Source organism: Cetorhinus maximus, chromosome 11, assembly GCF_964194155.1.
Source record: "Cetorhinus maximus chromosome 11, sCetMax3.hap1.1, whole genome shotgun sequence".
Classification (NCBI taxonomy): domain Eukaryota; kingdom Metazoa; phylum Chordata; class Chondrichthyes; order Lamniformes; family Cetorhinidae; genus Cetorhinus; species Cetorhinus maximus.
In genome coordinates this window covers 34,459,039-34,486,266 of record NC_135889.1, presented here as the reverse complement: position 1 = coordinate 34,486,266, position 27,228 = coordinate 34,459,039, and the positions used below count along the sequence as shown (strand labels likewise).

Below are 27,228 nucleotides of genomic sequence, written 5' to 3'. Positions count from 1 at the left end.
TGGATAAAAAGATGGAAAAATATCACATTCTGGGCAGACAAATCAATTTGTTGAGTACAAACTGCCAAAGAAAATTGCTAAAAAAATTCCTGATCTTGTCCTTTATGGCCATGGTTGAAATCTTCAAGTTAGTTTATTTTGACAATGTTTATTCTGCAATTTTAAGCATGACTGCAAAATTATTTGGGCGAAGAAAAGGTCGCAGCATAAATCCTTATTCCAGATCCAACCCAATGCCAGACGGAAAGGAAAGATTAACAGGAGGATGCAATCTCAGACTGCTTGGCTATGAAACCACATGGATGATGACAGATTTAAAATGCCTTGTGAACTCCCCAAAATTCTTGGGCAATTTTAAACATACCCTGCCTCACTTAAATGTTTGGAAACTTGTCACTGTATTCTGTAAACACTTAAAGTTTAACTGCTGGGGAATTATTAATTAAAGACACAAAGCCCTCATTCTGGCAGGATAACCAGGGTAAGAAAAAGTATGGAAGGGCGCCATCAGACAGCTATCCTTCAAACAGGAGTACTTCCCATTTCCTATCTTCTTCCACTTTCCCCATTTACCCAAACACGCACATACAAAACACAAAGCCAATGAAAACTAAAATTTTTTTTAAATTACACTACATCCACAGATACAGCCTAGCCTGAGTGTTTCTCACATTGTGTTTTTAATATCAGGTTTTCAGAATCCACAGTATTTCGCTTTAGATTTACTGTTTGATTTCTTCCACTTCCAGGAATGTCCACCTCGAGGAGGTTCTGCGCTTCACTCCAACTGGGTTTCCATTTGTCTCTTACATGGTTCACCTTCATTATTTTCTGCTTTCCTTCTTGTGTTTGATCAGGTAACTAGTGAAACTCACTTTCACAGGCACATCACTTTCCTCGGCATCTCCTCTGAAGCACTACATATGAATTCCAAATTAAATTCTGCTTTTGTGTTTCAGGTCCATATACATTACATGTATTTCCATATTTAGTATTCCTCAAACCAAAGTTCTCACCCATTTCCTGCGATCGACAATATTAATTTTCTCAAAGTAGGTGCTGGTAATGTTTCTGCTATATCCATTTACACCTCCTCCGGATTCAACTTGTTTCTTTATTGCATCTTTGCTTTCCAGCGCCATCCCTTCCATCATTTAATCACTCCTGTCCTCAACTCCTTCACATACCTTCCCCTTATTTCCTTTCCCCCAACCGCCAAACTCTCTCCTCTGCTCCTATACTTGCTAATAAACTTAAATCTCTTAACATTTTCCAGTTCTGGTGAAAGGATATCAACCTAAAACATCAACTCTATTTCTCCCTCCACAGACGTTGCCAGACCTGACACTCCTTTCAAGTGAAGCAGCATTTCACTTGCATTTCCCCTAACTTAGTCTACTGCATTCGTTGCTCCCAATGCGCTCTCCTCTACATTGGAGAGACCAAACGCAAACTGGGCGACCGTTTTGCGGAACACCTGCGGTCTGTCCGCAAGAAAGACCCAAACCTCCCTGTCGCTTGCCATTTTAACACTCCACCCTGTTCTCTTGCCAACATGTCTGTCCTTGGCTTGCTGCATTGTTCCAGTGAAGCCCAACGCAAACTGGAGGAACAGCACCTCATCTTCCGACTAGGCACTTTACAGCCCTCCGGGCTGAATATTGAATTCAACAACTTTAGATCTTAAACTCCCCCTCCCCCCATCTCCACCCCGTTTCTTCCCCCCCCCACCCCTTTTTTTCAATAATTTATATCGATTCTTCTTTCCCCACCTATTTCCATTATTTTTAAATCTAAAACTAAAACCTTTAGTCTTTCCACCCCACCCCCACTAGAGCTGTACTTTGAATATCCTGTCTTCCATTAGCACTTTTCTCAGACAAAGACCACCACCTTCAACACCTCTTTGACCCTTTTGTCTGCTCATCTCCACAATCATCACACCCTCAATGTGTCTCTTCCCCCCCTTTCTCCCCCCCCCCCCCCACCTTAAACCAATTTATATTTCTCCCTTCTTCTAATCTATGCTCCAGTTCTGCCGAAGGGCGATGAAGGCTCGAAACGTTAACTGATTTCTTCTCCGCCGATGCTGCCAGACTTGCTGAGTTTTTCCAGGTAATTCTGTTTTTGTTTTGGATTTCCAGCATCTTCTGTTTGTATTATGGAATTAAGCAGGCGCATTCAGATTATATAAATTATTGCAATACTATAAACAATAATTACCACAATAGTAAGTCAGTGGAACGAGTCCAACTGCAGCCGAGTTGAGTATCACAATGAAAAGTTAAGATAAGAATGAGTAAACAACCAAAAAAAGTAGAAAACTTTCACAGCCTCAGGACATTCCAAAGTACTTCACAACCAATTAAGTACTTTTGAACCGCACTGTTGTAGAGGAAAGTGTGGCAAGTCAATTTGCATATAGCAAGGTTCCACAATTAGCAATGGAGATAATCAAGCTGTTTTAGTGATGCTGGTTAAGGGTGTCTGACCAAATAAAAATCTAAAGGACACTTCAGGTGTGCATGAACAAAGCTCAGGAGCTCAAAATACAAACTCCTTGGAGGTATAAGCAAGAAAAAAAAGGCTGCCAGAGTTTGGGTTTTAAAAATAGGGGCTAAGAGTGCAAAAGTAAATAAGTAATGATGAACTTATACAGTCACAGTTAAGATTTCTGTGCGATTTTGGGTACCCAGTATAGAAAGAACATCAAGGTCAGTGCAGCATATTTCACCAGGATGACACCAAGAATGGGAAACTATGGTTGAGGAGAGGTTTGAGAAGCAAGGGCTTACTAAGGAGAGTTGTCCAATATAAATCACTGGTGTGACTTCACCAATTTAGCCACTTTGGATCTATAAAGGATAGAACAGGATACTTTCTGAAAGGCGAAAAGCTAAAAACACTGGAGGTCCAAAGAGACTTTTGGGGCCAAATGTGGAGATTATTAAAATGTCATGAACAGGTACAGAAAATAATCAAAAAGGCTACTGGAATGCTGGCCTTCATATCTGGAGGAATAGGATACGAGAGGGTTAGAGTCACGCATCAGCTATACAAAGGCCTGCAGTATTTCTAGCAGTTCTGGGCACCACACCTTCAGAAGGATATACTGGCCATGGAGAGAGTGCAGTGTAGGTTTATGATACATGGATTCCAAAGATGACACTAGGAGAGTCATTAAACAAACTAAGCTTGTATTCCTGGAATTTATAAGGTTATGGGGTGATTTGATGGGAGTATTCAAGATATTACAGGGAACAGATAGGGTAGATTGGGAGAATGATTTCTACTTGCTAGGGAGTCTAGGATTAGGTCACATAGTCCAAAAGTCAGACATTGCAGGAGTGAAATTAAGAAACACTTCTAGGCACAAAGGGTGATAGAAGCTGTGAACAGCAACTGATGCTAGATCAAATTTTAAATTTAAAAGTGAGATGGGTAGAATTTTCCCATGAAAGGTCACAGACCTGAAACATTAACTCTGTTCCCCTCTCGACAGAAACTACGTCTGCGATTTCCAGCATTTCCTGTTTTTATTTCAGATTTCCAGAATCTGCAGTGGTTTGCTTTTGAATTGATCATTTTGGCTAACAAAAGATCTAAGAGATATGAGGCAAAGGCAGATATAATGTTCGGTTGCAGATCAGCCATATTCTCATTGAATGTTGTCAGAACAGGCTTGAGGATCTAAATGACTCTACACCTGTTCCTATGTTTCTATATGCACAAATGCAGATAGAAAGCAATATTCACACAATACAGGTAACTGTGTTTCACAATCAGCAACAATGTGGCTAACATATTGCATAACACTAGGTTAAGAGGAATGTTTCCACATGGACGATTATTGGAGCATGAAATGCTTCGTCACAGAATAGTTGAGGCAGAGGCCATTTTATATTTTAATGGAAAACTGTATAAAGACTTGATGCAGAGTAGGTTATGGGGCAAGAGTAGGGCAATGTGGATAGTCGTGAATTGCTTCAGCAAAAAAGCAGACATTTTGTGCTATAAAAGACCAGTGGATATAATCTCATCAAAGGGTTTAGATGTCAACCTACAGTGAGAAACTTGAGTATCTTATAATATTGCTCAGATCCAGAGATAAGTTGTAATAAGTCACTAGGTATCCACTTTCTGGGATACCAGGAACTTTACTTTAACCAAGGTGGCTTTTGGAGATGGAATGCTGCAAGTGGGCACTCTTATTGTGTCTTCAAAATCCCATTGGTGTTCATCGCAGACATAGAATGACACAGAACAGGTGATGGCCATTTGGTCCATTGTGGCTGTGCTGGCTCTTTGAAAGAGCTTTCCACTTCGTCTAATTCCCCCGTCTTTACCTCAGAGCCCAGCAAGTTGATTGGGTGTACATCAACAATTTGTGCATTTTATGCAGTCAATCCACGAAGGCACTCATTAAATGATATAACCGCTCTATGTTTAATTTGCAACTGGTTACCATAAAGGATCAGCATATATGTTTTGTAAAACATCTGCAATTTTTGACAATTTTGGCTCAAAGATTATTAAAATTATAAAAATTATGTTAAGCTTAGCAAAAAGAGACATTTTAATCTGACTCAACAGTAACACCTTCCTATACTGAATACTACATTGCCTCCTGGCTCATGCTCCGATCTTTTTTCAGCTATCGAACTATGCCATTTCCTGCTTTAAAAAAAAAAGTAGTCAAGAACCAGACAACATTTCAGTATGTTTTAACATAAATGCCTAAGCAATAGTAATCAGGCATAAGTTTTAATACATTATTGATTTGAAATGTATATGAAGTATCAAAATTTCAATTCTACTTCATGTGAGTATTTCTTCCCTTCTGCATTAAATAGCAGACACCAATTGCTTTAATTTGCTGTTTTATCTTGATATAAATTTCTGCCAGTACTATTCTAAAATAAATGTATTGGCAGTGTTAAAATAACACCGAAATTAACTAACATGCTAACCAGTTTGCTAAAAGTTACATTAAACCCAGTGGAGTTGTAATTATTTAATCTGATTTACAAACTATAAAAGCAAAGATTAAAGTACTAGTTTACACATCTGATGACTCAGATTAATGTCATTAGTTCCATTAAGATCAACTATGCCTTACATTTTCAGAGAAATTAAAATTCTCAGTGCTGAGCTAAATAAAAAGCATGGAACAAGGTAAGGCAATTCAACCAATCAAGCACATTTCTTTAACAAACCAGTTCCATTACCAACTACCCAACACACAATGGCTGAACAATAATCCTTTCTCAAAAAACAATGCAAAGAAACTCTAACCTGACTTCCTTAGTTTGACAATCTTCACCATCCCAGCAGCTAGCATGTTCCTAGCCCAAGCTAACAAAAGTTTTTTTCCCGGTGTGATCCCACTTTAATACTCAGACTGTGCGTGAACCCCCATCCCAGTGAAAATTTTGGGGACTGGGAGGGGGGCATAGAGAACAACAAAAGTTCATGAGCAGGGTGGGGGCCTTCACTTGCTGAGCGGCACAGAGAGCGACAAGGAGGAAGAGGGTAAGGCATTGAGCATGCCCCACATGCCCCTCCTGCAACTCCATCTCCCTCTCCTGCATCCACCCCCCTATCTCCCCCCACTCCATCTCCATTGTGGAGGAAGTTGATGAAAATGCAAAAGCGTTCTTCACACAAAAAAACTAATACCTACCTGTACCTTTTCACAGGCTTTTTTCGAAGCAGCAATTGAGCCTCAGAGGGCAGTCAATTGGGTCCTGCCCACCAACAGAAAAAAAAGCAAGGATTTCAAGGAGCCTTGCAGCTGTTAAGACTCAGTCCAAGCACCATAGCAGCATTTGCTGCTTCGGAGCTCGCAACCTCAAAATCTGCCCTGGCCTTTGATGATTTGCACTTGCATAACCCAAGCCCAATTATTGATTTTTTTTTTAAATGAGTTAACTTATATTGAACTGTGAGCATGATAGAGAAGAAAAGGTTGAAAGATTTGATAAAGGTGTACAAAATCATGAAGGGTTTAGGCAAAATAAAGAGTAACTGTTCAATTGGTGGAAGGGTTGAAAACAAGACACCGATTTAAGGTAATTGTCAAAAAGCACCAATGATGACATGACAAAAAAACATTTTTATGCAGTAAATGGTTAGGTTCTGCACTACCTGAGTGTGGTGGAAGCAGATTCAATCATAACTTTCTAAAGGGAAATGGAAATGCACCTGAAGAGAGAAATTTGCAGGGCCGGGGAAAAGGCAAGAGAGCGGGACTATCTGAGTTGCTCTTTCAGAAAGTTAGCATGGACACGACAGGTCAAATGGCTTCCTTCAGTGCTATGACCATTTTATGATTCTATAACAATCTATTAGATTTAGATGGGAGCTTGTTACATGTTTACAGATGGTATTACATTCCTCTTTCGCGTTACTGTATTGTAAATTTAGTAGAAAATAGATTACATTAGACCACATTACACAATACCATTTGCTGTTTTACATTTGTCATCCTGCTTTCCATTTTATTACAAACACAACAGCTATGCAAATATTGTGCTACACTTCCTATGTACCCACACATCGGTCTCATATAATAATTTAATTAGCCCAGGAACAAATGCAATGTGATTTATCTATTTGAAGGTCTTTTCCATCTATATTATACACAGGTACTACCATTGCTAATTGGAAAGAAATGCATTGCCCTGATACTTCCAATCGTCAAGTCAATGCAGCTGAACAGTAAAATGATGTCTTACTCCTTCTAGTATTTAATCTCTCATCCTAGATCATATCTAATATCCCAGCAGTACTTGTATCTAACTTCTTATTGTATTGCATCTGGGTTTGACCATAAAAAGTTGGAGCAATTTGGGAAATAGTCATCTTGCCCCTTAGGTCACATTAAATAAAAAACAGTGGGCTTTTAATTAATTTCAGTGAATTATCACATTTTGTCATACCTAGGGTCTCTCTTGCGCTCTCTGAAGTAACCCAAAAATAAACTGGCATGCTCCTACCAATGTATAGTGCAACAATCTACAGTAATTTTATTTGCTATTTTACTGCCCCTTTTTCTTACCTTCATTGTTACACTCAGAGTTCCACTGTATTGCTGTTCTGTAGTGAGAAAATCAAGAAACTGTAGAATTAAGTGACAATGACCGCCAAAAGAGAGATCCTTAAAATCTGCACTGGAAAGCAGCATGCTCCTTATTTTTAGAAATAGCGCCTCAAGGATTAAGCAAGAAACAGTAAATTGCAATCGCATAAACACATCTAATGAGAGCATCCAAGATGTAAACATCAGGTTTTTCAGCATACTTTCTAATGAAGAATTACAACATTGGAATTAATTTCTTTTGCATTATTAACACAACTGAAAATACTGAAATGTTGCATAGTTCAGAAACATTTACCCTGCAAAGAAAACTTATAATCATTCCAACTTAGAATTCAAAACAAGCCTATTAATAGTCAGTATTTGGATGGCTTAAGTTAGATTGTGAATCCTTTTGAAAGTGAATGATACATGGCACAACTGGGATAGCTGAGCAAGCAGATTGGAATCAGGTTCCTGAGCTGTAATCAGTAATTTCATGCAGAACTTTGACTAAACAATGGCTAATTGGAAGATTAACAAATGTTACTATCCTTTCTTCCCTGCATAAAATAGTGCATGCCCTAGTGTCAGAATTGCGATGCATAATCACTGTTTCAGGAGGAAACGTGTGAACTTCAACAATGTTGTAACAATATCAAATTTCTCTCAATAATCAAAATTACATTTGTACCATTTTAATCAATATTCTATTAGAAATCACAAACAGGTGTTTTACTAAGGAAGTTCAGTAACAAAAATGCATTAACCAGTGGTTTATCTCATATTGACCCATTAGCGATTCCAGTGATCGAGGAGAAATCACTCATACTTTCCTTTACTGTGAATATACTGTGGCATAAAGTAGTTTTACATCAAAGATAACCTTGTAGCAGGAACATTTCAAAAGCAGTTATATAGCTGAACTAAATGTGTAAATAAATTAATCCTCTCTGATCCGTGTGTCTAGTGTTTCATATGGCAGTACCTTAGCAGCAATGTGCCATTGTAATATTGCGCACTAAGTTTGAATATTACAGTAGGTTTAGATTAAAGAGCTAGGGATCAACATAGCCAAGGTATAATTTGCTTTTCTCAACAATTGCTCCCTTCCTTTACTGAAGAAATCGATTCTTTGCTAGCACACATGTTCCAATGCCACCTTCCCCAAGTGGCCATTATTTAGGAGTGCCTTGATCACAGAATCATTACAGCACAGAGTGAGGCCATTGGCCTGTCATGTCTGCGCCAGCTCTCCGAATTAGGAATTTGAAAATATTGGCCATTCAACTGCTAAGCTTCAGGGTAAGATTGCAGTCAACTTTCCTTTTTCTAACTTGAGGCACTGAGGCTAATTAAAGCCAATTAAATACAAGACAACTATCTCTCTGCTGCATAATTTAGATAATTTATAACAGTCCAAGCTGAATTTGTTCCCAATCTTCAAGGACAAGGACAAGCATCAGAAAAATAAGTTAAGTCACAGTTAAAGTTTCAGAAATATTGAGCAGGGAAATGGGGGCCTACAAGATTCTGAAACAGAACAGGCTGCAATCATGCAATCCTCGTTTCCACTACACAGTATACAAATGCACTAATGAGTATATTTTACCACCAGCAAACAACTGACAGGGTGAATCTCAAAATGCTAACTGTTTATGTTATGTTATTTATTTTTGCAGACACAGCAATCCACAAACTGAAATGTTTGCAAAAACTTAAATCTAATTGCTTATTTTCTCCACTGAAATGACTGAGACGTGGAATAATTTAAATGTAGTTCATCATTATTACTAAAATGTCATTGTAATGTAGGCTTGTGATGTAGGCTGGTAAATCAGGTACTAGAAATAATTTTAACTCTCCTCAAAGATTGCAGAAACACAAGTATATTTAACCACAAAAAGAACTTTCATTTATATCACACCTTTCACAATCTCAGGACGTCACACAGCTCTTCAGAGCCAACAATGTACTTTTGAACTGTTGTAATGCAGAAAAATGGCAGCCAATTTGTGCAGAGCAACGTTCCACAAACAGATAACATATTAATATAGCACCTTTAACATAACAGATGTCTAAGGTGCTTCAGAGGCATTATAAAGCAAAAATATGACAAGCTACATGAGGAGATATTAGGGCAGATGACCAAATGTTTGGTCAAAGGGGTAGATTTTAAGCAATGTCTTAAAGGAAGAAAACATGATTATAGAGGCAGAGGGGTTTAGAACCATAGAATGGTTACAAGCACAGAAGGGAGTGCATTTCAGAGCTAAGGGCCTAGGCAGCTGAAGGCTTGGCCATCAATGTTGGTGCAAATAAAATTGGGGGTGCTCAAGAGGCTGAAGTTAGAGAAATGCAAATATCTTGGAGGGTGAGAGGAGACTGCAGAGAAAGGAGGGGTCAAGCCATTGAGGGATATGAAAACACGGATGAGAATTTTAAAATCCAGACATTTCTGAAGGAATCTGGGAGGTAACAAACACACAGACGAGGGCAATAGCAGCAGAAGAGGTGAGGCAGGGGTAGAGTCAGGCAATGCTATGGAGATGGGAATAGGCAGTGATGGTGCGATTATATGGAAAGATCATCTTTGAGCCAAATATGACAAAGTTGCAGTCTGAGTCTGGTTCAGCCTCAGACAATTGCCAGGGAATCAGTGGGAGGAGAGTTTATGGTGGGGCCCAAAGACAATGGATGGTTTAATTATTTCCAATATTTAATTGAGGGAATTTCTGCTCATCCAGTACTCTGTGTTGGATAAGCAGACTGACAATTTAGGAACAGTGAAGGGGTCAGGAGGAGTGATGGCAAGATAGAGCTGGGAGCTATCACCATACATTTGGAATTATTTAATTAATACATACTTACACAGTGAAAATTATGTTTATGAAACAAAACTATGGTTTTCAGGGATGAGAGGATTTATTTTTTTACATTCAGCGAGTGGTAATGACCTGGAATTCGCTGCCCCAAGGATGGTAGAAGCAGAGAAATGGATGATTGTGCAATGAAATTGGATGGACATTTGAGGGAGATAAACTTACAGGGGTACTGGAACAAATCTAGGGAACAGGGATTTACTGGACTGTTCTAGAACGGTGGCAGGGGCTCGATGGGCCAAATGGCCCCCTGTGCCGTCAATGACTCTAAATGAGTTTCGAAGTCATATTGGACTCAAAACGTTAACTGTTTCTCTACCCACATATGCTACAAAACCTGCCGAGTTTTTTTTACCAGCACTTTGTTTCTATTTCTACGCCATCAGCTACTCGTTTCTGAATTTAAGGAATTGCGATTACGAATTAAAGAGTGACCGCTGTAGAATAACAAGTGTGAACATTGATACGAGTAAATAGGTTTCCTCTTCCAATTAAAAAGAATACACAGACATAAAAACACATACCAAAATATTTAAATACATATAACCCTTCACAAAGAGATTTGTTAGTGTTAAATAGTGAGTGAAATGTAGGAAGGTTGGCGATTTGTACTTTAAAAAGAGGAAGGTTTACAGTAAATATCAGGCCCAAGCCGAGAGCTAAAGCATGCCGAAATTCCGGAGACTCTGACATTAAATACAAGGAGCTGCAGCCAGGACACGGAAACTCCAGACATGTCAACCCTTCCCTTCGGGCTCACAGCCACGGCCTGAGGAGGACGAGTCAATGCGAGCGGGGTTACATACTCACCGAGAGCACGCTCATCCGCATTGGGGCCTCCAGCAGACACGCCATCTTCAGCAGCAGCAGCGAAGCCGCCCCGAGCCCCTCCCCCACCTCAGCCTGACCAGGCCCGGCAAGGCTGCACTGCGCAGCCGCAACATCGCCACAGCACTTTCCACACCCGTACAATAAAAACACGCGCGGGCCTTCACGAGGCAGACTTTACAGCGCTCCCGGCTGGCGGCGAATGGTTTTTCATTTATTTGTTTTGTTCTCGTAAATAAATTGTCGCATCAAATTCATCGAAAGTGAGGCTTTGAATTATTTATATTTACCTTATCCATCGCCCGCAGATTCGGATAAATTGTAAGTTATTGCTTTGGAATTTTTTAACAATTATATTTTCTTGTTATAGTATATATCTATTCCACTGGAATAATTTTTGAAGTTTTCTTTGGTTTGGTTATTTTTCTCTCTGTCCTTTCTCCTCTCGCTCCTCTGAAAGTATTGAATGTTGTGGCGCGCGTTGCACTGAGTTTACTTGAATGGGTGGGCGGCGCGGGCGGCGCATGCGCACTGGCACCGAGCTGGCGTTGGGTGGTGAGGCTCCCCAAGCGCACCGACGGCGGCAGAACCCTGGAGAGCAGGTAGGAAGCAGCAGACGGAGGCTTCGGTTATGGTGCGGGGATGTCAGTTCACTTACTGCTTGGTGGCCTCGGGCCCTAGCTGAGGAGGAACAAGCTCTTCAGTTCCGGTCGCCCGATATAATCCGAGCCCCTCCCCCACCATTTCGGATGGGGGAGAAGCGCATGTATAAACTCAGGCTCTAAGGTAATGCCCCCTATAGTCAAATAGCCCATTTCCAGGTTCACACTCATAACTTACTGGAGCGGGACCAGTGATTGCCTGAACACTCTTCGTAAGTCCCCTAACATCTCCCTGATATTAGCACTAAGATAAAAACAAAATACGGTAGATGCTGGAAATCTGAAACAAAAACAGAAAATGCTGGAAAAACTCAACAGCATCTGTGGCGAGAGTAACAGAGTTAATGTCGGAGTCCGTACGACCCTTCAGAGCTGAAGAGAAGTGGAAATGTGATGAAATTCATACTGTTTAAGGGGGGGTGGAGCAGATGAAGCTGGATAGAAGACCAGCGATAGGTGGGAACAAAGGAGGGAGTGACAAAGATGTCATGAACTAAAAGACAAAGGGAGTGTTAATGGTAGTGGTAAGGACTAAAAGAGATGCTGACAGTGGCGTAAAGGTAAGAAAGCAGAATGTGATAATAGCAGAACAAGGGTAGCATTGTGTGAAAGGACAGCATGGAACAAGTAACAGATGGCCCTTTTGGGGATGGGGTGGTGGTGGTGGTGGTGGTAAGGAAAAAAGAATAGAAAATGGGATAGAAGGGGGGGATAATACCATGGATAAATGAATAAAAATAAGTGGGGAGAAAAAATAAAAAATGAAAGAACAAAGGGGATTAAAAGAGGGGTGAGGATAGAGGAGAGAGTTCATGGTCTGAAGTTGTTGAACTCAATGTTAAGTCCGGAAGGCTGTAAAGTGCTTAATCGGAAGTCTCTTCCCACTTACATCTGCGATTCCTCTGATGCCCTACGTCACATCAACAATTTCCAGTTCCCTGGCCCTAACCACCGCCTCTTCACCATGGACGTCCAATCCCTCTACATCTCCCATCAGGATGGCCTAAGGGCTCTGCGCTTCTTCCTTGAACAGAGGCCTGAACAATCACCATCCACCACCACTCTCCTGCACCTGGCTGAACTTGTTCTCTCAATGAACAGTATCTCTTTAAACTTGTCTCACTTCCTCCAAATAAAAGGTGTGGCTATGGGTACCCACATGGGTCCCAGTTATACCTGTCTCTTTATGGGGTGTGTGGAACATCCTTTGTTCCTACTCAGGCCCCCTCCCACAACTCTCTTTTCGGCACCTCGATGACTGTTTTGGTGCCGCTTCATGCTCTCGTCCTGACTTGGAAAAATTTATCAAACTTGCTTCCAATTTCCGCCCCCCTACCACCTTCACATGGTCCATCTCCGACACTTCCCATCCCTTGACCTCTCTGTCTCCATTTCCGGTGATAGAGTGTCTACCAATATTCATTACAAGCTCACCAACTCCCACAGCTACCTCGACTGCAGCTCCTCACACCCCGCTTCCTGTAAGGACTCCATCCCATTCTCTCAGTTCCTTTGTCTCTGTTGCATCTGTTCCGATGATGCCACTTTCCAAAACGGCACTCCTGACATGTCTTCCTTCTTCCATTAACCGAGGTTTCCCGCCCACTGTGGTTGACAGGGCCCGCAACCATGTTCAGCCCATCTCCTGCGCCTCTGCCCTCACACCTTCCCCTCCCTCCCAGAACCATGATGGGGGCCCAGCTTTGTCCTCACTTTTCACCCCACCAGCCTCCGCATTCAAAGGACCATCCTTCACCACTTCCGCCAATTCCAGCATGATGCCACCACCAAACACATCTTCCCCTCACCCACCTGTCAGCATTCTGCTGGGACACCCTGGTCCATTCCTCCATCACGCCCAGCACCTCATTCCCTTCCCACAGCACTTTCCCATGCAATCGCAGAAGGTGCAACACCTGCCCCTTTACCTCCTTCCTCCTCACCATTCGAAGGCCCAAACCACTCCTTTCAGGTGAAGCAGTGCTTCACTTGCACCTACTTCAAGTTAGTCTACTGCATTCGCTGCTCCCAAACGCAGACAGGGTGACCACTTTGTGGAACACCTTCGGTCTGTCCGCAAGCATGACCCAGACCTTCCTGTCACTTGCCATTTTAACACACCATGCTGCTCTCATGCCCACAAGTCCGTCCTTGGCCTGCTGCAACATTCTAGTAAAGTCCAACACAAACTGGAGAAACAGCACCTCATCTTCCAATTAGGCACTTTACAGCCTTCCGGGCTTAACATTGAGTTCGACGACTTCAGACCATGAACTCTCTCCTCTATCCTTGCCAGTTTTTTCTACTTTCATTTTTATTTTTTTTCCACTTTTATTTTTATTAATTTATCCATGGTTTTATCCCATTTTCTATCCTTTTGTTTTCCCTACCACCGCCCCCTCCCCCATCTCCATCCCTAAAAGGGCCATCTATTACTTGTTCCACACATTCTTTCACACAATGCTACCCTTGTTCTGCTATTATCACATTCTGCTTTCTTACCTTTACACCACTATCAGCACCTTTTTTAGCCTTTACTACTACCATTAACACTCCCTTTGTCCTTTAGTTCATGACATCTTTGTCAATCCTCCCTTTGTCCCCACCTATCACTCGTCTTCTATCCAGCTTCACCTAAACAGCATAAATTTCATCACATTTCCACTTCTCTTCAGCTCTGAAGAAGAGTCATACGGACGTGAAACGTTAACTCTGTTTCTCTCTCCACAGATGCTGTTAGACCTGCTGAGTTTTTCCAGCATTTTCTGTTTTTATCTCTGCTATTAATAGCCATGAAAAATAAATGTACACCTACTGTTTAAATTTGTCATCTGTCTTATTGATTCTGATTATGAATCTGCAGTTTTGTTCATTTAATATGACTTGTATAATGTTCCCATGTTAATTGGCCTTGTACAAATATTGTCATCTCATTGTGGTATGTTTGCTGTTTCAGTAAAGTTACCCTGAGAATGATGAACTCCAGTAACTGTTTAGTTTTGAGTGAAATGTTGCCAGATTAAGAAGTGAAATTGCTTTTGATCTTTTAACAGGATTAAAACTTTATACTGATTGCTGCATTTTGTGTTACTTTTTATTTGGAAAGTCAGGAAAGATAAATTTAATTTCACTGGAAGTTATCTCACCCCGTTTACTCTAATAATAAGCTAGAATCAGCCCCATCACATACAATTTTACACCCTGTCCCTAGACTTTTTCTACTTACATTCTTTGTTTGTAATAGTCAATCACTCTTTATAAACGTTTTCTCATTTTTTTTAAATCCAGCTAATGATGATTCATCCAACACGTAGCTGAACCAGGCATGTAAGAAAAGTTGCTGTTCCATTCTCATCTTTATGCTGTTAGCTGAACTCTGCTAGGTTATGCATTGCAATTGGCTTAAGTTTCCGTGGGTTAGGGGGAAGACCATTGGCCAAGGTTACCTGATCCTGATTACTGGAAATGTGCATGCATGGGTGCCAAGTAATAACAATTTGGCTCAGTTGTGAACCCCATTTTGGTCAGATTGCTCAAGTTCCCTGGCAAGGTTCACACGAATAATTGCTATTTTGGCAAAGTACCAAAGAGTGATAATTCCCCAATGAACTGTTTCTAACAATGCAGTTAGTTGAGGACAGATGAGATTTTGCATATTTTTTTTTAAAAAGCTGTTCAAAAGGCAACTGTATTTGTTTATTTTTGTCTAGACCTCAATTTTTAGAAACAAAAACGGAAAATGCTGGAAAAACTCAGCAGGTTTGGAAGCATCTGTGGAGAGAGAAACAGTTAATGTTTTGAGTCCATATGACTCTTCTTCAGGGCCTCAGGATCCTCAATTTTTAGGCTGTTTTACTGCATTAGGCTGCATTTAGGCTGTTACTGCATTAACTATATTTTTATTTATGTATTTTGGACACAAATGATAAGTTTTTGGACATAATTCCCCTATGGTTTATTGGGTATAATTCTAATTTCTCCTCTTCGCACCTTTTTACATCTACTGCATTGACTATTTCAGGTTTGAGTTATCTATCCAAATTCGACCTGTTCCCTTACTTGTAATAATTCCTTGTTATTGTTGGTCAGTCGTGTTCAGCATGTGACTAGCAACATAAAATGTAGCCCTTTTTTTGAATACTGTAACTGGCTTTCTAAAGTATGTTATGATCAGATGAGGAGAGGTTGAATGGCTCCCTTCTTTTCCCTCTCCTCCTTTGGCCACAACAGATTTATTTTGAAGAGGATATACTTGCCAAGTCAGAGAGTGTTTAACTGTTTATGCACTGTGATCTTAAAAGAACCAATTGGACAGGTTTTGTGGAGTTTAACAAAGAAAGAGGTCAACCTTATTATACTTAAACTGATCAAAGTAAAATGGTAAAATACATGCCAACTTTTATACACTCGAAGTTTACACACGCACAACAATTGATTACAGAGTGGAGTAGATTTGTCAACTTGGAGCCCAGAGAAATAAAAGGTGTATACAGTCTGCAGTTTGGTTACTTAGATGGCTTTAGGCTGATTTTGGTGGTCTTGCGACTTTCCAAATAAGATTAGGTGGCTGATTTGACTGTTCACCTGGAAACAGTAGTGTTGGTCAAATTTTTTTAAGATGGCTCTATCTGCAGCAGGGGCTTCCCTCTGGATGTCATGGTCAGCAAACAGGGTTCGAAGCTTGCAAGGTGGGTTGGAGGAAGGAGGGACCCAGCTCAGGTCTTCTCTCATCAGCGTCTCAGTTGCTTGCCCTGCTTCCTGCAGAGAAAGCAGAAGCTTAAACACACAAGGGTCGGCCAGTCACGTGACCAGCACCGTGATTCAAACATGGTTAATCAGTTCATGGCTGGGAATCCCTTGTTGAATATCACATTGATGCCTTGCTAATGGAGACAGGATGTGTCACTCACTCATTCTTCTGAAGTCATTATCCTCGATGGGTCTTTGCAGACATGGTGTCTCCATCTCAGTGGATTGGAAGGCAGGTAGTAGAAGCATTGCAAATTTGGTAGCCATCTTTGTTGCGAGCTCAAGTCACAATTTTAGTCTGTTCTTAAAAAGTCTCTTATTAAATATTCAGTTCAGTTTTCTAGCTGATGGATTAAAAATCATTGTTTAGCATAAAGCACGTTTTCATAACACTATCAAACGTATGCACAGGTATGGATTAACCAATTCAGCAGAGAAATTAATATGTTAGCTACCTGGATTTGAATCTCAAACCTGGACAATTGAAGTATTGGTTTTAAACCAACTGAAATGTTACCATTTAGAGATACGGTTTGGGTATCAACGAGATTGTTTGCCATGCTTTGAAATATAGCTAACCGAATAAGAATTTTAACTTTTTCCTCTTAAACTTACAGAGCTATAAATTGTATTCCTGGTTATTAGGTCTTTTTGTTTTAGCATTTTCTGTCATTAATGTACGATTGTGTTATTTTACACAACATTATAATAATAGAAGGGAGCAACTGTACATATTATTTATGATCTGTTGAACTAGGCATGTTTTGCTGTTTTGTAATTCTGATCAGTTATTAAGCTATCAGTCAGGATTGAATTAGGAATACTTTGTTTTAATAGTTTGATTCAGAATCCAGGCCGAATGGACACTGATCGTTGTACATATTTCACTGTCAAAGTTTAAGCAGTCATATCTTAACTGTCAATTCTATTGTCAAATAGTCTTAAAATTCAATTTATAACTGCATTCTATTTTTGAGTCTCTTAATTAACTATTTACTCAACAGCCTGCAAGAAAATCTTAAAGCTGTATTTGTATATATATATATATATATATACACACCTGTTAAGTTTAACTTCAGTAATTAATGAATATTGCCCTTTCTTTAATTTCAGAGTCTATGATAGTTTAATTGGGTCAGTACACTGAGACATGAGCGTGCTTAAATAGGGCCCAGGAAGGGAGATTGCTCCTAAAGACACCCAGCTCATTGGAACTTGTAGTGCAAGCTATTGCACACTGTTACAATGAAGGTAGCAGTAGAAGGTTGCTGCCATGGTGAACTGGACAAAATCTATGAGAGTATTCAGTTTTTGGAGAAAAAGGACAATGTTAAGGTGGACCTCTTGTTGTGCTGTGGAGATTTTCAAGCAGTCAGGAATGAAGCTGACATGATTTGCATGGCTGTACCCATTAAATACAGACAAATGCAAACTTTTTACAAGTAAGTAGGTGTTCAAGGTTGTTCTTTCATATCACCTCTTTTATTTGTCCTTTTCTAAACTAAACACTCATCTGTTGTTTATAAATTAAGATTGAATCTCACCTCTAAGCTGCTGTGTTCCAGTGCTTGCTGTAGTGAGCATTTGTTTATTTGTAATGTAAAACGTTTAAAAATTTCCATGTAGAATTTTTGTCCTTGATGAAAATTGTACCTAGCCAGCAAATTATATATTTTTTTAACAACAACTTCTGTTGTATAAAATGAACTATTCGTGAAGTTAAATGGTGTTTGTTGGATTGTTAAACGTAGATATTACTCTGGAGAAAAAAAAGCCTCGGTTCTCACCATCTTCATAGGAGGCAATCACGAAGCCTCTAACCACTTACAGGAGTTGCCATACGGAGGATGGGTGGCACCAAACATTTACTACCTAGGTATTAAACTAAAGTTTTTATACAGTATATCAATATATCTTGCAACAATTCTAGGCTTTAAACCCAATGTGTTGCCTGATAATAGAATTAATGGTTAACTAACTTTGGCTAAGACATGATCATATTGTACTTTCTTTGAGAAGATGGTAGCAAGTTTTTTAAGGACCAGTAAATCGCTGCGAAGTTGTGTCTTCGATTTAAAATTAAAAGCAGCTTTAAATTTGACTGTATGATGTTAGTTGACAATGCTAAGTCATTGTGCTTTTGATTGGATGGTTAGGAATAATTACAACATGGTTTGCATCATTTAAGACTTGACAACAAGCTATGCAGAGCCAATGTGAATATAGTTTATCTCATTTAATATTTGTAAACTATTCTGCCTAAAATGACATAGAATTTGAATGGCAGTCCAGCAATGATTTTAGACAACAGGCTGATATTAATTTTTCTTGTAACAAGGTATCAATATTCAGGCTGCAGGTTTATGGGCCTCATCTTCAAGGCATGTTTCTCAGAAAGAATACAGATTTGTCATTTGTTTCTAGGATATGCTGGCGTGGTGAAGTACCGAGGTGTACGTATAGGAGGACTATCTGGTATTTTTAAGCCACATGACTACAGGAAAGGTAAATTGATGTAACTTAGCAACATTCAATTTCCCAGACAGTGACGCCCAACTAAAAATTGCCACAATCCTATAATTTTTGTCCAAAACAAATATCTGGAGGCTTAACTACAGAAGGTTATTTTGTACTGAATAATACAGATTCAAACATGATGCATGTTCTTTTGTCTTTATAAATTTGGGAGCGTTACTCCAATGAATAGAACCAAGTTTAATATAAAATTGATATGAAGTCATATATATATTGTTAGATTGATGTGAGACAAAGAACCAGTGATGATCACATGGCTTCACTTATGAAGTTTCTTGGAAATGTATCCCTATTTTGTTTTTGGTTTGGTGAGCAGTCGTTTTGGGTTTTATGAAGCATGATAAGGAAAGCTTTCTAATATTGCAAAAGATAGCAATTTTTATTGTGTTAAAATCTATTGATTTTTTTTTTAATGATTTCCAGGTCATTTTGAATATCCACCATATAATCAGCAGACAATGCGGAGTGCCTATCACGTCAGAAATATTGAAGTCTTCAAATTGAAGCAGGTTAGAAAAATGAATGCTGTCCATATTATTTGTATTGCCATGTATTTGGAGATTTGATCTATTAGTCCGTTGCAATGTTTCTCACTTATTCCTAGTTTTCTACATCTAACATGTTTTACACCAAACTAAGTGTAAACATTTCCTGTAATATCCTTAAATTGGTATAGCAGTGTTTGTGTTCAATTGTAATACAAAACAGGAAATACTTGCAAAGGTAAGACTGCAGTTGCCCAACTAATTCCCCCAGATTACAGGATATTTTTTTCCTGACAAGAGATGTGTCTAGAATTTACCTTGGGTCTGTCTAGACATGTCTGCTCCTAAGCTTCCATCAATGCTGCTTTTGGATAGTTACCTGGGAAGGATGAGGTGCCAACTAAGCAGAAAATCCCTCTCCAATTTATTTTTTTGCCTAGAGTAGAATCGGGGTTGAACCTGTAACATTCTCACTTAGTGCCCAAAGACAGTTAATTAAGGGATTGCCCAAAATTACAGACATTCTTTATGCTAATCAAGGCCAGAGAACAAAGCTCATGAATAAAGAATGAATTATTTTAACATACTGTATCTATCTAACTCAAACACTTTGTAGTCAATAGTTTTCTTTTCAGTACTTTATCATTATCGCTCCATTTTTTTTCTATTTTCAGATAAAACAACACATGGACATCTTCCTGTCACACGATTGGCCACGAGGTATCTATCACTATGGTAACAAAAAGCAGCTGCTTAAGCATAAGGCTTTTCTCCGACCAGAAGTTGAGGCCAATACCTTGGGCAGTCCTGCAGCTACAGAGCTTCTGCAGCACCTCAAGCCTTCTTATTGGTTTGCAGCACATCTACATGTGAAGTTTGCAGCTTTAATGCAGCATCCGGTAAGAATAGAAGGGAAATAAGTTATATTTGTTGTTTGTGGTGTGAAACTGGAGAAGTGACACTGCATTTGGTGAAATGCAAGCACACCTGCTAATGCAACGGGACGTTCTCAGAAGTCCCAATGCAATGACTGCATGGGAATTGCCTGAGAAGTTTGGACTTGTAATGGGCAATTCCCCTGCTCTCTGGACCCTCCAAAACTCTCCAAGTCTTGAGTTAGAGTCAAAGACTTCCGACAGTTCCAACTCACCTGAATGGACAGATTAAAACCTACTATAACACCTCAGTAACTACAGAACTGATCCACCAATCACTCATGCTGACACACCACCCCCCCACCACCAGACTGTCTCCCTCAACCCAACCTCATCACTCTACCCACTTCCCTACCGCATATCTTACCCACCCCGCTTACTCCCTTCCCCACCCTTTCCCTTCTTACTCACTTACCTTCTCCCCCTACCTTTTTAAAGAAGCTTTGAGACATGTGAACTTTTTACTTACAGAATATGGCAGCCAGTGCCATAAAAAGGGGTGTAGTTTCTGCATGGATCCTCTCCGCTGCTCCCTCCGAGGTTTCCTGCGCTGATCGAGTTCTGCAGGATCCTCCATTGGAAGATGGCCCTGAAAATCGGAGGAAGGCAAATGTGCATATTTTTGTCTGATCAGGGACAGATATAGGGGTTCCAATCCTGAACGGATTTGGGGCAATATGTTTCTTCAGCTTTCTGAAGAGAAACTGACAATATGTAAAAAGAGGTATATCAATGATACCTCTTCTGATTTATGCGATCAAAGGATCACTCTCATATTTTCCAGGAGACAGAGCAGGGAGGCGGTGGCAGAGTGGTATGGTCACGGGAATACTATTCCAAAGACCCAGGGTAATGCTCTGGTGACCAGGGTTCAAATCCCACCATGGCAGATGGTTAAATTTGAATTCAATAAAAATCTGGAATTAAAAGTCTGATGATGACTATGAAACCATTGCCATTAAAAACCCATCTGATTCTCCTTTTTCCTTCCTTTAACGAAGGAAATCTACCGTCCTTACCTGATCTGGCCTACATGTGACTCCAGTCCCACAGCAATGTGGTTGACTCTTAAATGCCCTGCGAACAAGGGCCGTTAGGAATGAGCAACAAATGCTGGCCTAGCCAGTGACATCCACATGCCATGATGAATTTTAAAAAGTGGGTATTGTGCCTTGGATAATTAAGATCAGATGTTGATTGCGCACTTTGGTACGAATCCTGCAGGATTTGCTGACTTTCTCTTCTCAGCCTTAGGACCTACATGCTTGTTGATCCACAGTAATGATTCTCCTAACATCAATGATTAGTGATGAGATGATACCTCATTCACATACTGTGATGTGTAATGCCTCTGACCTTTGGATAATCTCTGGCAGGTGTTCAGTGACTACCAAGAATTGGAGGCAGGTGGAAGAAAGTGGGTGTTCCTTTTTCAGTAGTATGATGATATTTTCCAAGAAGACCTTGAGAACCCCGCGAGTTTCCTTGTAAATGAGGCCGGAGATGCGTTTAACGCCTCCACGTTGAGCAAGGCGGCGAATGACAGGTTTAGTGATTCCCTGGATATTATCTCGGAGGACTTTCCGGTGCCGTTTAGTACCCTCTTTACCACCTTTTCCTCTACCAGACATCAGACCCGGAGATAAAGTCTTGTAATCTTTCAGTAGTATGATAGTGAAGTGGTCCTGTTATAGGATTAGTAATTCTGAGGTCTAGCCTACAAAGGTGCGAGAATATGACTTCATACCCCATCTTGGCAATTTTAAAAATTGTGTACTTTTTTCATACGTACGAAATTAAAGCTGGTGGATTGTTATAAACAAAACCATCTAGTTCAATAATGTCCTATGAACATGCATGTGAATTAGGAGGAGGAGTAGGCCACTTAGCCCTTCAAGCCTGCTCCGCCATTTAATGAGATCATGGCTGATCTGATTGTAACCTCAATTCCACCCTCCCGCCTACCCCCGATAACCTTTCAGCCCCTTTCTTCTCAAGGATCTACCTCTGCCTGATAAATATTCAAAGACTCTGCTTCCATCTCCTATTGAGGAAGAGAGTTCCAAAGACTCAAGACCCTCAGAGAAAACATTTCTCCTCATCTCTGTCCTAAATGGGCAAGCCCTAGTACTAGATTCCTCTCACAAAGGAAACATCCTCTCCACATTGATCCTTTCAGGACCCCTCAGGATCTTATATATTTCAGTTGTCACCTCTTACTCTTTAAACACCAGCAGATACATGTCCAGCCTGTCCAGCCTTTCCTCATAAGACAACCTGCCCAAACCTCCTCTGAACTGCTTCCAACACATTTACATCCTTAAATAAGGATACCAATACTGTACACAGTACTCCAGCTGTGGTATCACCAATGCCCTGCATAACTGAAGCATAACCTCCCTACTTTTATATTCAATTCCCCTCACAATGAATGATGACATTCTATTAGCTTCCTTAATTACTTGCTGTACCTGTATACTAGCCTTTTGTGATTCATGCACTAAAACACCCAGATCCCTCTACATCTCAGAGCTCTGAAATCTCTCACATTTATATAATATGCTTCTTTTTATTTTTCCTGCCAAAATGGACAATTTCCCACATTATACTCTATTTGGTAGGTCTTTGCCCACTCACTTAACCTATGTCCTTTTGTAGCTTCCTTGTGTTCTCTTCACATCTTACTATCCTACCTAGCTTTGTGTCATCAGTAAATGTAGCAACCATACCTTCAGCCCCTTTGTCCAAATCGTTACAATTTATATAAAAGAGTTGAGTCCCCAGCATTGATCCCCAGCACACTACTCGTTACATCTTGCCAACCAGAAAAAGACCCATTTATGCCTACCCTCTGTTTCCTGTGAGCTAGCCAATCTTCTATCCAATGCAATATGTTACCCCCTGCACCATGAGCTTTTATTTTTCACAATAACCTTTGATGTGGCACTTTATCAAATGCCTTCTGGAAATCTAAGTATATCCACTGGTTCCCCTTTATCCACAGCATATGTTACTTCTTCAAAGAACTCCAATAAGTTGATTAAACACTATTTCCCTTTCACAAAACCATGCTGACTCTACCTGATTACCCTGAATTTTTCCAAGTGTCCTGCTATAACGTCTTTAACATTTAACATTAGCCTCTAACATTTTCCTTATGACAGATGTTAAGCTAACTGGTCCTTAGGAGAAAACCTGCTGTCCTTATATGGTCTGGCCTTTGTGATTCTAGGTAACACCAGTGTGGTTGACTCTTAATTTCCCTCTGAGGTAGCCTACCAAGCCACTCCATTGTAACAATCCACTTTTCAAGAAGGCAGCTCACCACTACATCTGGGCAACCAGGAATGGACAATAAATGCCAGCCTTGCCAATGCCATTCGCAAACAGAGGATTAATTTTTAATCATTGTGTTTACCAAGGGCTTGATGAGTAAAGATATGCTATAAGTTTGTTAACCCACAGCAGGTTTATTCTAATTCTTTTTTTTTGTTCCCTTACAGAAGAGTAATGGTGAGCAGCTGCCAAAAGCAACAAAATTTTTGGCTCTAGATAAATGTCTCCCTCGCAGAGATTTTCTACAGGTATTATACAACACTGGCATTGTTTTGATTAAAAGCAAATCTACCAGCACAAAGACTTATTTCTACTATTCAAATTGTGGTTAAATTCATGTGTTCATTTAGTGTTATTGAACGAGAAGCCAGATAGAAAATACAAAACAGTTGTTGTAATGATAAATTAGGCTTGTAGAATAATTGAATAAAACCCATTTATTTCTACATGTTGGAATAAAAATGTCAACTGAAGAGATTTTCTAAGGTTGTTTTGCCTTTTGACGTTCTACATAACTGTCTGGCTGCAGCATAGTTTACAATTTTGCTAAATGTAATTTGAACTTTCAATGCTAATTCTTTTCTTGACTTTAGATTGTGGAAATAGAGCATGACCCAAATGCTTCTGACCACCTAGAGTATGATTCTGAATGGCTGGCCATTCTAAAAGCAACAAATGATTTAATTAACGTCACCTCTAAAACATGGAACATGCCAGAAAATAACAGTCTGCATGCAAAGTAAGTCAGGCCTACTTGCAGTTTTAAAATGTGCCTATTTTACAGTAAGATGAATATTTCTGAAAAATCTGGTTATTTATGAAATCAACACATTTTTAAAGCTTAAAATGCACATTTATTTTCAAAATTAGAATAAAGTCCTATAATTTTCATATTAAGCAAAAGCAATTAAGTTATGTTGAACCTGCATAAAACATTGGTTTGGCCTCAACTAGAATATTGTGGGCACCACACTTTAGGAAGTTCTAGAGAGGTTTTAGAGAGGGTGCAGAAAAGATTTAAGAGAAAGGTTTCGGGAATGAAAGACTACAGTTACAGGGATAGATTGGAGAAGCTGGGGCTGTTCTTAGAGTAGCGAAGGTGAGTAGATTTGATACAGGTGTTCAAAATCATGAGGGGCATAGACAGAGTGGATAGAAACTGCCATTGGCAGAAGGGTCAGGAAACAGGACCATAACCATTGGTGACACAAGGAAAACTTTTACGCAGCAAATCGTTAGGATCTGGAATACACTGCTTAAGAAGGTGGTGGAGGCAGATTCAATTGTAGCTTTCAAAAGGAGAGCGGATAAACCCCAGGAAGAAAAAGAAATTGCGGTGGGGAAAGGTCAGAAGAGTGAGACTAGCTGAGCTGTTCTTGCAGAAAGCTGACATGGACACGATGGGCCAAACAGCCTCCTCCAGTGCTGTAACCATTCTATGATTCTATAACCCAAACTGTTAGCTAAATACATGTTAAGTATATTGTTAAGTAAATAGTTTTTGATTTAACCCTTTCAATCCTGTTTGTATTATTCTGATATATCTTGTTGTGTTGCCTATAGGCAATTTTATTGATCACTTCTATTTTGATGCAGGTGGGACTACAGTGTGTCTGGAGAAGACATTGAAGAACTGTTGGAAGAGCAAGGCCATAACCTCCACGTCCCCAGTAACTTTAGCCAGACAGTGCCTATTTATGACCCAGCACATCCACAGAGATCAAGAGAACCTGCCCATGTGATTAACCCCCAGACAACTGAGTTCTGTGCCACCTTTGGACTCACTGATCTGAATGCCAAAATGAAACAAATGGAAAATGAGGGTCTGATGGAGGGAGAGGAAGAGGATGATATGGACAGTGCTGATAATCCAGAGGAGCCTAGTGATTATACCACGGACACTTCTGGACTTTCTTCATCCATAAATCCAGACGAAATAACACTGGAAGATGATGATGATGATGATGATAATGGAGAGCTCAGCACACATTCCATAGAACCGTCACCAGACCACCCCTTTACAGACTCATCAGCAAATTTCTCTGATGTCAGAGATCTCCCTGATTCTATGATCATATCATCTGATGAGACACAGGACTCTGCAAATGAGGAACTGGACAAGTCTGGAGACAGCAGCATGACTGAGGGAGAAGGAAAAAGCACACGCACAAAGGCTGTGAAACGAATTAGCAATGAGCATGAGAATGGAAGCAGTGGAATAAAACTAATTAAGAGACGCAATCAGAGTATATATCACACGAAGAATAATGAGAATGAAGATAATGAATGATTACACACGTTGAAGGGACACAACTTCAGGAGCATCAGCTTCTGTGCACAATTGAGTTTTTAAGATTGACAGGCATGACTAGGTTCTTTGTTTTAAAATCTGGACTGCTCAGCAAACTACATAACGAAACATGCCTGATTGGGGTAGAAATAGTGTAGAAATATACAAAATGTATTTTCACTATCAAAAATAAATTTCTGTGTACATTGGTTCTCTAATGAGTTGGTCCGGGTAGTGATGGAGTAGTCAAATCATTTTATGTTGTGACATGTGCTATCCTTTTAAACATAAGCCATACATATGCATACACATGAAATAAGCTAAATAAAATTATTGTTTTTGTAAATGTAGGTATTAAAGTACAACATTTTCAAAAAAGTTTCCCTTCATTCCAGACATTTAACTATTATCCTCGATCACTCATAACAAGCAGTGATGGACTTTTTTTTTTAAATGTAGTCAAGGAATTCCAAAACCACTGACACCACTACTGCAGTAAGCTGAGATCAGCCTATTCAGGAGAGACCAGAGATTAAATGCAGCACCTGACTACTACATGCAACTCAGTACCACAGCATAGTTATCCATAATCTAACCTTATCACAGCTGCTACTTTGTAATGAGGCCTTGCTACAGAATGTTCATGATGTACTTCTAAGAAAATGAAAAATAAATTACTCACGAGGGGAAAGTTAGAATAAATTGACTATACCACTCATCTCAGAATAATTCAATGAGGCACGATTATTGCTTAAGATTTTGGTTTGTTGATTAACAAATTAGACATTTAAATTCTTTGATTACTGTACTGATAATCACTTTATGCTTAATCAGTTAATTTACTGGTCCATTCATCAAGGAACCTGATTGATTTGTGTCTGTTGATCGGCATACCAACCAAGGAGTTAATTTCCAACTTTGAGCTGTGGCCAGGAGCGTCACTTGCAAGGGGATAATATCCAAACTTAAGGTGCACACTGCATGTAACTTGCTAACTATAAAGAAGGGATGATTGTATATAGAACATCAAAGTTTCTGATATGCATTCAATGGATGAAATTTCACACACATTCTGGCCTCTACACATGTGGGTATTGCCTATTTCAGCACGAGTTGTGTTCGGATTTCCTCTCTGTCACTTCCCAACAATTTTTCACAAATGAACAATCACAAATTTCCTTGAATCCAAAATAGGGTGCCACCTCTTTCATGATAATTAGTATTCTCACTTCAAATTTCATTTGCTAATTCAAAAAGCATCTAATTCACTTTATTCCTCCAACTTTAAACACATCTAAAGTACTACAGGAATCGTTGAAGTTTAAAATCACAGAACTAATTGGGTGAAATTAGTATATATACTAATATATACTGTAATATATTGCATTGGAACAAATTTGTGATTGGTCATCGACCTGAAAGGTTAACTCTGCTTCTCTCTCCATAGA

At 39.7% G+C, this 27,228-nt stretch overlaps 2 protein-coding genes across 5 annotated transcripts in view; one reads left to right on the top strand and one right to left on the bottom strand.

The window, feature by feature from the left end:
- Nucleotides 1–11,198, bottom strand: part of armc8 (armadillo repeat containing 8) — a 106,172-nt gene extending 94,974 nt beyond the window's left edge. The window contains exons 1-2 of one of the 4 annotated variants that reach the window (XM_078551797.1): nt 10,771–10,882; nt 7,061–7,098 (exon numbers count right to left, since the gene is read on the bottom strand). In XM_078551797.1, the coding sequence (XP_078407923.1) occupies nt 7,061–7,066 (6 nt within the window). In that variant the 5' untranslated portion in view covers nt 7,067–7,098; nt 10,771–10,882. Of the gene's footprint in view, nt 1–3,470; nt 3,496–7,060; nt 7,099–10,770; nt 10,883–11,078 lie in introns of those variants that run through there. The other 3 variants (XM_078551796.1, XM_078551795.1, XM_078551794.1) reach the window with 3 other exon arrangements.
- Nucleotides 11,199–11,271: 73 nt separating this feature from the next.
- dbr1 (debranching RNA lariats 1) lies at nt 11,272–26,007 on the top strand. Its single transcript, XM_078551798.1, has 10 exons — nt 11,272–11,390; nt 14,739–14,777; nt 17,313–17,641; nt 17,951–18,075; nt 18,624–18,704; nt 19,158–19,243; nt 19,894–20,118; nt 23,658–23,738; nt 24,084–24,229; nt 25,087–26,007. Exons 3-10 carry the CDS (start codon nt 17,445–17,447, stop codon nt 25,778–25,780), a joined length of 1,635 nt encoding a protein of 544 aa, XP_078407924.1. The 5' UTR covers nt 11,272–11,390; nt 14,739–14,777; nt 17,313–17,444; the 3' UTR covers nt 25,781–26,007.
- The last annotated feature ends 1,221 nt before the right edge of the window (nt 26,008–27,228 follow it).

What these genes read in the sequence shown, in the direction of transcription:
- dbr1 (XM_078551798.1), top strand. Translation starts at nt 17,445, where the DNA reads ATGAAGGTAGCAGTAGAAGGTTGCTGCCATGGTGAACTGGACAAAATC. An exon ending in GCCACATGACTACAGGAAAG is followed by an intron (nt 18,705 to 19,157) that starts GTAAATTGATGT and finishes AATGATTTCCAG; the next exon opens with GTCATTTTGAATATCCACCA. An exon ending in AATAACAGTCTGCATGCAAA is followed by an intron (nt 24,230 to 25,086) that starts GTAAGTCAGGCC and finishes ATTTTGATGCAG; the next exon opens with GTGGGACTACAGTGTGTCTG.